The sequence below is a fragment of the Hyperoodon ampullatus genome (assembly GCF_949752795.1).
Source record: "Hyperoodon ampullatus genome assembly, chromosome: 5".
Taxonomy (NCBI): Eukaryota; Metazoa; Chordata; class Mammalia; order Artiodactyla; family Ziphiidae; genus Hyperoodon; species Hyperoodon ampullatus.
Window position 1 is genome coordinate 44,094,787 of NC_136918.1, and position 11,678 is coordinate 44,106,464.

General features: G+C 47.5%; 1 protein-coding gene across 1 annotated transcript; it reads right to left on the bottom strand.

Annotated features, from left to right (window-relative positions):
- Positions 1–4,508: 4,508 nt before the first annotated feature.
- Positions 4,509–11,324, bottom strand: AHSG (alpha 2-HS glycoprotein; the record flags this gene model as incomplete). Its single annotated transcript, XM_079704646.1, has 7 exons — positions 4,509–4,850; positions 5,497–5,583; positions 6,721–6,822; positions 7,993–8,156; positions 8,528–8,612; positions 8,887–8,997; positions 11,112–11,324. The coding sequence occupies 7 exons, from the start codon at positions 11,322–11,324 to the stop codon at positions 4,509–4,511; spliced, it is 1,104 nt and encodes a 367-aa protein (XP_079560772.1).
- Between the last annotated feature and the right edge of the window lie 354 nt (positions 11,325–11,678).

Sequence of the window (11,678 nt, forward strand, 5' to 3'; positions counted from 1 at the left end):
AAATCATGTAGGAAACTGTTCTAGGTAAATTCAAGTGACGAAATCCTGGAGACGTTTGGAAATGCAATGTTAAAATACGAAAAAGGCCCAAGCTGGAGCTGTAAAGTTAGAAGTTCTCCGTGTAAGATCAAGAGTTTCAATCATGAGAAAGGATGGACTTGCCAAACAGAGAGTACACATTTAAGAGAGGGTCAAGGGGGCCTCCCTGGTGGCGCAGTGGTTGAGAGTCCGCCTGCCGATGCAGGGGATACGGGTTCGTGCCCCGGTCTGGGAGGATCCCATATGCCGCGGAGCGGCTGGGCCCGTGAGCCATGGCTGCTGAGCCTGCGCATCCGGAGCCTGTGCTCCGCAACGGGAGAGGCCACAACAGTGAGAGGCCCGCATACCACAAAAAAAAAAAAAAAAAAAAAAAGAGAGGGTCAAGGACATAATCTTCTGAAGCCACCAAATTCAGAGGACAGGAAGAGGAAGCAGATAGGGAGGACCCTTACTGAGAACCTAGAACGTGTCAAGAAGGTTCCAAGCATATACTTCTAGCATCGCATTTAATCCTCCCTACACCCCTGCCAGACTGTTGAATACACCTGGTTGTATAATGAGGGCCATAAGAAATGAAAGGTGAATCAGCTTAGCCCAGACAGTGCGGGTCTGTCAGATTAAGGCATGGGTTAGCCTGACATAGAAAAATCAACTGCACAATTTCAAGATAGAGAGGAGGGAAACTGAGGTAACTCAGATGAAATGAACCAGTGCCCTCTGTCTCAGTAAATGACACCAGCATCTACCCAGTTTGCAAAGCCACAAATCCAGGAGTTACCTTTCACCTGTCCTGTCCTTTTCTTACCCCCTCATCAAATCCATCAGCAGGTCCTAGGACTTCTACCTGAAGTTATATCCTTATCTTTAAACCACATCTGCTGTCCACAACCTTAGACTAAGGTACACTTATCTCTCCCCTAGAAAGCTCCAGTCACTTCCTATCCTGTGGCTACTCTTTCTGAGATGCAACCCATTTTCCCTACAGCAACTAACAACGTAACATGAATGCTATCAACATTTGGGGTATTAATTAATCATTGTTCATTGTTGGGACTTCATTGTTGGGAATGTCCTGTCCATTTCAGAATATTTAGCATCCCTGGCCTCTGTCCAGTAGCGTCCCAAGGAAATGCCTCCCTTTACTTCCAAATGTCCCTGGGTGCAGGGTCGGAAAGGGGATAATACTGTTCCACCCCACCTCCCGCCATCCCCAGGTCGAGAACCACCAAGCGTCAGTGATCTCTTAAGGTAAATCAGTTTATGCCACTGCTTTGCTTAAACCTTTAGTGGCTTCCCACTGCATTGAGAATAATGCCCTAACTCCTGAGGATCTCAAGGCTGTTCATGACCTGCCCCCATTTGCTTCTTCAACCTCATTTGCTTCTTCAACCTCATTTCCTATAGCCGTCCTCTTTCTCCTCTTCAAGCTGCTTCAATCCAGCTTCCTTCCTCATCCTTAGCCACAGCAACCTGTTTCCTGCCTCTAGGTCTTTGTGCCTGCTATTCCCCTGGAATAGCTTCTCCCTTGGCTCTTCTTGACTAGCCCTTCTCTTTTTCTTCAGGACTAGGCACCAATGATAATGTAGGTGTGAGGCTGCCAGTGGCCATCCTGGCTAAGACTGAAGGCAAGCACTGATGACAGACAGAAAAAGGGAAGGAAGGAAGAAGGGAGGGAGGGAGAGGGAGAGAAGGAGGGAGGGAGAGGGAGAGAGGGAGACAGAGAGAGAGAGAGAGAGAGAGAGAGAATGGAAATGATAGCTTTTGACCCCCTGGATTCCGCTGTGCCCTAGGTAAGACTCATCCATTTGAATTCCCAGTACACAGGCAGTGACATTTCCCTTTCTACTTAAGCTGCTTTGGGTTGGGTATGTACCACCTGCCATGGAAAACACTGACTACACCTGTGTGTAGCAAGGGTGGAAAGCGGACTAGTCTCTTTTAGTACTGGGTGAAAGGTGTGTTTTCAGGATTCCGTTGCAAGCTCCCTTAAAGAAGGTCTAGGCTCTTGGGCAGAGTTGCCCAAACCATTTCCAGCTCTCCACTAAATATCTCCCATAGCCCCCACCCCATCATATCTTTTTCTCTTTCTTCTTCTTCCATCAATTCCCATCTTTTGCCCCAAGGACGCTCAAAACTCCTCTTTCCTGGAAAAGAAAACTTCCCTCTACCCAGTTAACCTGAAGCAGGAGAATAGATGGGCTTCAGGCTAGACATTTACAGCTACCTTCCTGTTCATATTTATTGAGGTAGGAGATAGATGGGTTACAGGCTAGATATTTTTGCAACCGGCCTCCTGTTTATACCGCGAGATAGAAATGACAAGAGGAACTGGGTAAATAGCTGGACTTTGTCTCCTGTGGACACTTTAAGATAACAGTAATGGCAGGGGCAGAGAGGGGCTTAGCCCTGCTCAGGTAAAAAAATCAAGAGATCACATATTTCTCATCCTTGGAGTCAGGGAGACCTCAACTGCACATGCACAAAAAGGCTCCTCGAGGGTCAAAAAGAGTGCGGGGGGGACGCCAGACTATAAGTTTTGCTAACTTCCCAGGGACCCTCGCACTGAAATCCATCTTGGCTAAAGGATGCACACGCACATAGGGAAGGACCCTGAGACTAATCAGCTATGGGGGCAAAACAAGATGACTGGCCAGAGGAAAACAAAGACCAGGAAGACTGCCCCCTTACAAATGATTTAAACTTCCCGAAGGCGTCACTCTCTCTGAGCTTGCCCGTGAGTCTCTCTGCATGTATTCTGCTTTTCTAATAAACGCCTTACTCTCCTTTCTACCTTCTGTCTCCTTGTCAAATTTTTTTTTTCAAGGCAGACAAGAACTGGGGCCCAGACTATAGCCACAGCTTCTCGTGGTCTAGGGGTCAGGACCTGATGCTCTCACCGCCGCAACCAGGTTTCCATCCCTGGTCAGGGAACGAAAGCCTCACTGCAAGCTGCCCCTCTCTGCTGTGTCTGTCCAAAATCAATCCTTTTAGATTACATCCTCTCTCTCCCACCCTTCACCATCAAACTGCTTAAAAGAGATTACACACTCCCCTCCATTTTCTCATCATCTCCACCAGATAACCCTGCCACCAGGCTTTTATACTCACCCTTCTAGTGAAATTGCATCTGCCAATGGTCACCATCACCTCCTAGTTGGTCAACTAACCCATGGCCTTTTCTTGGTCCTCACTCTTATTGCTCTTTCTGCAGCATTTAGCCTAGCTGACCATGCCTTCCGCATGTCCCCTGGCTTCTGAGATACCTAAAGGTTTTCCTACCTTCCTGGCCATTCTTTCTGGTTATTGGGGCAAAACCTCTAGGCAAGAGTGATAAGGTGAGTGCCAATGCTTGATTGAATCTCCTTGGTTCAAGTGAAGCCACTCAACTGGTTATTAGTCCTACTCCTTTAAAATTTCACCTGAAAGGGCCCATCACTTAGGTTGCTCAGAAAAACCTAATGCTAGTAGATAAAAATTGAAATGGTCTAGGCACCATTCTATAATGGGAAGTGTTTATTTCTTTATGCTCTCTGAACACTTGGATAGTATCTACAAATGTCCACTGGATTTACCTGTCCAGGTATCCCTCCTCTATTCATACTATACACCAGAACTTTAACTTGAGGTCTTAAAATGGATTGGCTAGAAAGACCAATCCTGCATCATAAAATGAAGTATACATAGCACAATTAACAGTTATTTTAAGCATAAATAATGAACAGATATAATTAAAGTGAGGCTCCTGTGTTAATTGTTGATCCTTCCTTACCTGGGTATTGGGGGAAACCAATGGTTGGTTTGTCTGTACAAAGTTCAGGCACTTGATCCCAATTTAGTGATATTTTCTGACCATTATGAAATGAAAAGAATTATTTTCTTATAAGGAAATGATCAGATCTTATGAGGTATGAGCAGATCCTAGTCTCACTTTTTCCTGTGTGTAGTAATATAGCAGATTTTTGTTCTATTTTGTTCCTATTTTCACTTCGATTTTGATTAGGAACACTTGTGGTGTGGTTGCTGGCAAGACAGACCACACACACATGAGCTTGGATGAAGTAGGCAATAATCATGACCACATTTCAGCTTAGAACCTTCTTTTTTAAGGAAGGTCCTTCAGGCATTTTTATTAACAAGCAGATATAAACTTGGCAAGAGTACCTTTCAAAATCACAGTTCCAATTATTTTTGTGAGGTCAAGAGAAAGTAGAGAACACAATGGTGGTGGCTTAGCATCAAAACAATAACAATCAAGTTGCTGGCCTTATGCTTCCATCAAACATAACTATCACCCGCTCTGTTCCCTGACCTCTGAAGGATGAGGAGAAGCTGGCATTCAAGACTTGACATTAATCTAGACCACACGTAGCACTTGCTTTGATAGCAGACACAGCTCCCACCCATACCCATACTTGGACAAAATGGTGGCCACGTTCTCTGTGCCAAACCTTCTCATCTCCGACCATCTTCTAGACCTTGAAGTATCTGATTCTCCCCGGGCAAGGGCGGACCACTGGAACTGGACCTTCAGGAGCAGGAATGCTAGGCTGCGCCACCTTGGGTGTCTTCTCCACGTGAAACGCTTCACCTGAGGCTGACTCCACTGAGGCCACACCCGAGAAGGCGTGGCGCAGGTCGTAGTGCGCCGGGTGCACCGGTGGGAACATCGGGGGAGCTGCCACGGCCCTGGGTCCCACCACCAGGGAGGCCGCGGGCAGGCCAGCTGGAAAAAGCGGTGGCCCAGCCGAGCCCGGTGCAGTGGTGAAGGGCCCTGCTTCGGCGCCGTCTGGTTGGGGCTGCGGGAGCACAGGCTGGAGAGAGGATCGTTTCCTTAGGTTAGCTGCCTTTCTCTTCCTTCCAGGTGGAACCCCACCCAATTCTCTCACAGTACTAATTTTTATTTGCAAGGAATCTGGCAAAAAAGAACTACCTAGGTACAAGGGATGGTCATCAGGGCTCCAGGGGGGGGGTAACTGGCCTCCGGTAGCCCCTTTCTCACCAGCTGTGTTGGGGATGGTAGACTTACACTCTTCCACGAGCAAAAGAACCGCACCTTATGGCTAACCTTCACCAGTAGCTTCACCCTCTTTTTCATCTACACCTGCAGCCACAGGGAGCTGTGAGACAGATCTGGCCACCTGGACTCTGCAACTCAGAAAACCACGCCCACTTCCCCCTCCTCTCCCCGCCCCCACTCCCAAGCTAGAAATAAAACACGTGGCCTTGCCAATTGCACACTAGGGAGGTTCTGCCCTGTAACCACCAGTTCGTGGGAGGGGAGGGCATGGTTGAAACAACCTTTTGTTTTTTGATGATTTCACATTCCCTGGCGCTATTTATATGGTGGGGCTCAAAAGGACAGGCAGCAAATGCCCTGAAATTACTAATGCACCGCAGAAAGGTGGAGGGGTCATTGTATTCTGAAGATAAGGGCAAGTGCATCCATGACGCCCTTACCTGTGTTTGGAACACCGTGCAGGTCACTGCAACATCTTCCCCACCAGCAACCTTCTCAGTGACTCTCCCCTTACAGAAGCCATATTGCTGCCCACAGAAAGAGAGGAGTTATTTGAACCAGTTCAGAAAGTGGACTTCTCTCCCAGTTTCACTTATACTCCAACACATCAAGGGAAAAAAACTTAAATTCTTAATTCCTTTTTTTAAAAAAACCTTTTTCCTAAAGTGTATGGTTTCTGCTTATATTTTATATTGAATGTAGAAAATATAGAAAAGCTTTGGGAATGAGAGAGATCACCCATAATCTCAGAAATGGAGAAATCTCAGGAGAACTTCTGTTCACATCTATGTATTTCTTTCTTATTTTTAACTACTATTAAATATCATTTAAAAATTGGCATCACTGGGGCTTCCCTGGTGGCGCAGTGGTTGAGAGTCCGCCTGCCAAGGCAGGGGACATGGGTTCGTGCCCCGGTCCGGGAAGATCCCACACGCCGTGGAGCGGCTGGGCCCGTGAGCCATGGCCGCTGAGCCTGCGCGTCCGGAGCCTGTGCTCCGCAACGGGAGACGCCACAACAGTGAGAGGCGGCCCGTGTACTGCAAAAAATAAAAAATAAAAAAAAAATAAAAATAAAAATTGGCATCACTGACTACACCATTTTGTATACTGTGTTTTTCATGTGCTATAATGATAGCATTCTCTTATATCATTCCTTATTCTTTGAAAGTGTAATTTTCGTGTCTGTATAATTTTCTATTTACTAATGTGCCATATTTTATTCAATGATTCCCTCCTTTTGGACATTCAGATCTTCTGGGGTCATTTTGTACCTGTCATAAATCATCTTTATAGATATATTCTGTCAAACACGATCTCTTTAGGCTAAATTCCTAGAAGTGGACATTACTGGCTTAAGGACTTGAAAGATTTCATATCAGAGGTCTATCTAGAAAATCTACACTTTATACTCCCAATGGCCTGACATGACTCATCTTAATTAGGAAACAGCCTCTCTAACTCCAGGGGCCTCCACTGGGTGAGAAGATCTGGTGATAGCTCTTAAGCAGGGGAGATGACACCCCAGTGGATGGCCTGGCACGACCCAGCCTCACAGGGAGTGGGTATTTTGCATTTCTCTTTTCTGCAGCCCCAAGATACGAATATGCTCTAAGGTTGCTCTGTTCCATGACTGGCTTTACCAACCCAGTGCCTAGCCCGCTCACCTTTTCTGCCAGCAGGTTGCACTTGGCTGGGTCTACGACCTCTTTAGCAACACAGTCAGTGGCAGCCACTGCAAACTCCACAGAGACAGAAGCTGGAAGAGGCTGATGAGGATAAATGAAAATTTTCATGAAGCAACATGACTTAGCATGAAAAAGGCTGGTAAGGAGAGGCCAGAGGGAAGTAGCGAGGGCCATGGCATTGCACAGTCCAGGGAGCACGGTTCACGGAGACCACACTGTGTGGCCAGGAAACATGCCCCCGGTGGCTTACATAGGGCTTACAGTGAGACACAGGGTTTTTGAAGGGCTTGCATGCAGAAGCTGGGGTTGCCTGAAGGAGGTGCAGGTATCCACTGCCCATCATTCAGAGCAGAGGTGAGTTTTCAGGTAGACAGCAGGAACCCAGAGGGCTGACCTTACACTGACCTGAGTGGGAACCCTGCCTCCTGCCAACTTCCCTATTGGGGTTGCACTTTGAGACCCAAGGCTCAGGTTACTCCAAGATGGGGTGGGAAAGTAAAGAAATTAATTCCTCTCCCACGTATTTTAGACAGCAGGATCAAATGAAAAATATAAATGAAAGTACAGAAGATACTTATGCTTTTCTATCTTATAGTTCTTGGAGAATATGGACACTTACAATAATAAAATATCTGTTATTTGTTATAGTCTGGGGCGGAGGTGTTCTGAGAATTGCATATTCTGGTTAATAGAATTACTATCTATAGTGTATTTCCCAGTATGCCATGGCTGGCATCCAGAATACCAGTTTTTAAAAATATTAGAATTCCATTGCATTCAAATGTCCTAACCCAACCACGGTACAATTAGGTTTTTTTTTTTCAGTGATTCAAAGGCATTTTAGGATCCTGCCATTATATGTAAGTATGCCCATGCCTTTGTAAGTATCAATTACAAGAGTGCTGTAGATGTTCCGTGGTGATGGGTGATGGCGATGTGGAGACCCATGAATTTACAGTGGGTGCTTCTGGATAAAGTGAGAACTTCCACCCCGGTGTTAACTGGAACCAAGGAACTGGGGACACACAGCATCTGGCTGTTTTGTGTTGAAGTGGCTTAGGTGGGGGATGTGCTGAGGGTCCTCGGAGTCCTTAGGACACTCAGGACCCTTTCTTTCCCTTTTCTCCCACCACCCTTGTTGACTTCCCATGGCTGCCCCTGCACCTGCTCCGTCCCTCACCCCTGCTTCACCACGTCCACTCCCAAGGTGCCACCAAACTGCCCAAACCGTCAGCAGGGTCTCAGTCTTACCACAAATTGAGCCCGAGAAATTTCCACAAGCTGAAAGTAGGAGCCGTTTTTCTGGGCGTTGAAGGCAGCCAGCGCGGCCTCTACTGCGTGCACCACCCGGCTGTCGTTGAGCGGGGCCAGCAGGGGGCAGTCTGGACACACCTTGTGCACGTCCTCGATCGAGTCTGCGCACAGAGCGAAGAAATCAGCGTGGCTCGGGCTGTAATTCTCTGCGACATTTGCCCCCGCTCTACTTATTTGAAAGGGCTAAAACATGCTCCAAATGGCTGCAGGAGGATTCTCTGCTTCTTACTAAACCTTCGGGTGGCTCCTGCCATGCTGGCATTGTTGCAGAAGCCCCTTTCACCAAGGGGCGATTTTCACCTCCAATGAGAACAGCTCCTTAAAACACAGTTTTAAAGTCCCCAAACCCAGGAAACTTGGCTTCTTTTCATCACCAACAAAGTGGCTAGAACTACTTCTGTTGAAAACAATTCAGGTTCCCTCCTCACTCTCTCTACCAGGTAACTATAATAAGAATAATAATCATCTCTACCTGGACTGGAATCACATTTTGCATACAACACGGAAAACTGTCCGTCCTGTTTCAGCACATTGAAATCGCAGTCTCCTTCCACGGCCTGGAGAAATAAACCCACAGTGAGGGCGCAGGAGGAGGGCTGACCTCTCACTTCTCACGGTGGGGGGGGGGGGGGATGGTGGCGGGGGGACGTGGATGTCAAAGGTGAGCCTCACAAAATCTCCTTCACTGGGTGATGTTGAAACACGACACTGGTTTCGCACGGGGTGGGAGTACGATAAAAAGGTGATTTGTAAAAATCAGCCCCAGGGAAGGCGCCATCAATTGGCAATTTTAGCTGCCCCCGCGGCAGTCGCCCTAAGAGGGGCACTCACGTGCTCTTTCAGCTGCCTCACGCTGCAGTTTGCCAGGGGAGTGGGGTCCAGTACATGGCAGGTAGTTTCCAGTGTGTCTATTTCAAGTTCAAACACCTCTCCCGTGGGCCGCTGTGGAGACAGAGAATGAAGAGGTGAGCAGTCTAATCCTGCTGAGCGGGTCCAAGGGTGAGCCCCTACTGGGTTTGAACCCACCCCCTGTTGGAGAGGTAAGAAAGAAGGGGGCGTGGCCTTGGACTGGTTGATGGAAGCACAGCCATCACGCTGAGCTGTATCTGGAAGCTAAAAGTGAATGTTGATACTTACTTAATTTTAAAAATTTCACCCTTCAAGCAGTACTTTGAAAAAGTCAGCTTTGGACTTTTCTCAGTCAAGCAGCGAAGTAAGTTGGTGTAGGATAATAACTTACTGTCTCTCTTTTATCTTCTTCATCCCTCCCTCTACTTCTTCCTTCCTTCCTTCTCAACATCTACTTTCCTTCCTTCCCCATTTTCTTTTCCTTCCTAAAGGAAAAGTTGTTGTCTGTGGCTTTTTGTCTTTTAGCTTGTAGATGCCTGGATGAAAAGTTGCTGTTCCCTACTGCCCCCTGCTGGTAATGAGAGGGAAGCGTGAGCCTCCCTCTGATGGAGGAAGCAGTGTGTCAGTCGGTCACTAGCACAGAGGGAAGGAGCAGCGGGTAAGGAGGTGATAGGGGAGCTTGTATGACTCCTTGGAGTTGTTCCTGCCAGTTCACCTGTTTCTGTATCCTTTCTTCAAAGCCCGGAAAAATCCAGAAGGTACGAGTATGGCTATTTTTTCTTTCAGCCCAGCTCTGCTTGTCTCTCATGTCTGTTCTGCGTGATTCACTAGTACCTGAAGCCTCAAAATCTCCTTTCCTGGAGGAAGCTGTGTTTTATGATGTGCAGATATGCCCAAATTAACTTCCTGAAAACACTCAGAGCTAGTGAATAGGAGCCTGGGGCTCCTGGGTTTCTCCAACCCTGCTGTTAGTGAAAACTGCAGTGTTGTTCCTTCTTTCCCTCAAATATGCACATTGTGTGTCATTTCCCCTGAATTGATCAGTGCTTCCTCTGAATCACCATTGTACTTCACTATGGTTGCAGAACTCCTAAAATCCATCTGGGACAATCCCGATTTCAAATGTTTTGTCCCATTGTGAGATCGGATGTCCATGAGTCAGTCCAGACATCCTGAGGTTTGCCTTATTTTCCTTCCTAGATTGTGAATCTCTTGTGGACACTATGTCTTTATCACCTTTGTATTAGGTTGCATCATTAAAATGCCAATATTTGACTGCTTTTATTATACAAAACTGACTACTTCATATGAGTCAACTTAGCATCTCCCATAGTGCCTGACACTGGTTCTTGCCCATGGAAGGCTTGTAATCAGTGTTGACTGAAAGAATTATCTTTCATCAGCTATAAAATCTAATTTCAAAATAGGCAATAGATGGATGTCTTTTCCCCACCTCTCCAAATCACTCAGCTGACCCCCAAGGCACACATTTCCCAGCTTGATCATCATTGTCACCAGCTTCAGGCTGCATTGGTTTCTTGTCTAGCATGTGAGGGGGTGAATCCTTTCATGCCAAGATTTCTCATTGGGATGTGGGTACCTTTCTTGGGGAGGCAGCTTGTGTAGAGGAAGGAACACAGTTCTGGAATTGAATCCTAGCCTGTTGCTTACTATTTTATGACCTTGGGTAAAAAAATGCCCTAATATGTCAGAGCCTTGGTTTCCTCATGTAAGACAAGGACAATACCCCACAGGACTGGGGGTGGGGTGAGAGAGGGGTTAAGGAGATGATCTATGTGAGAGGGCCTGGCACATAGTAGGCACTTATCAAATGCACGTTTCATTCACTCTCAGTCTTTATCTAGAGAAACAGAACCAAAGGAAAAGAAGTGATTTCCAGTCAGTGGTAGTTCAGAAACTAGAATCCAGTCTCCGGTCCTAGTTTTTCTAGAAAACCACACTTTCTACCTGTGATCCTCAAAATATCATTCAAAGCCTTTCCCTCTCCTCCTGCCCCCATCCAGCACCCTCCTGGAGACCCCTGACCACAGTACAGAATGTCTCCTCTCTTCCCTCCGCCTGTCCTCTCCCTCCCTCCTGGGAGGAATCAGGGCGTGTCCATTCTGCGATTTCATTTGTGCTGGGAGGTGGGCTCTTAGAGACACCCAGCTGAGCCCCACCCCCTCCTACACAGCAGGTTCACTTACCCGCTGCCACACCTTCACACTGTCAATCTGGTTTAAGATGTGCTTGTAACCATGAGGAAGGTGCTTATTGATGTAGTCCACGGCCGCCAGGGCTGCTTGCTCTGTTTCTGGTTCATCACAGGCTGGTTCCCTATAACCCGGAATCAGGCTATGCGGGGCAGAGCGGCAGCCACAGAGCTGAGCGAGGCAAAGGAGCAGGACGAGACGCTTCATGGTTGCCCCGGAGAGGTCCTGGCAGGTCGGCAGGCAGGTAGCTGGAGGCTTCGGGCCCAACCCAGGTGCTCTGCTGGAAAAGGCAGACTGGTGGAGGGTCCAAAGGCCCTTTATTTGCTGGAGCCTGTGGAAGAATTGCGTAAGGATGTGGGATGATTTCTGTTCTGGTTCCAAAAAAAGCCCCCGCAAACATCAGTCCTGGAAAAGCAAACAGGTTAAGACATCACTGGTCCCCCTTTAGCAGAAATCTGCCAGAGTCAGTGCTTGCTTGGGGGTGGGTGGGGGCAGATTGGGGGGTGGGCTGGGGAGATGCTCCAGAGTCGGCTTGGAACATGGTAACAGCAGCAAAGAAAT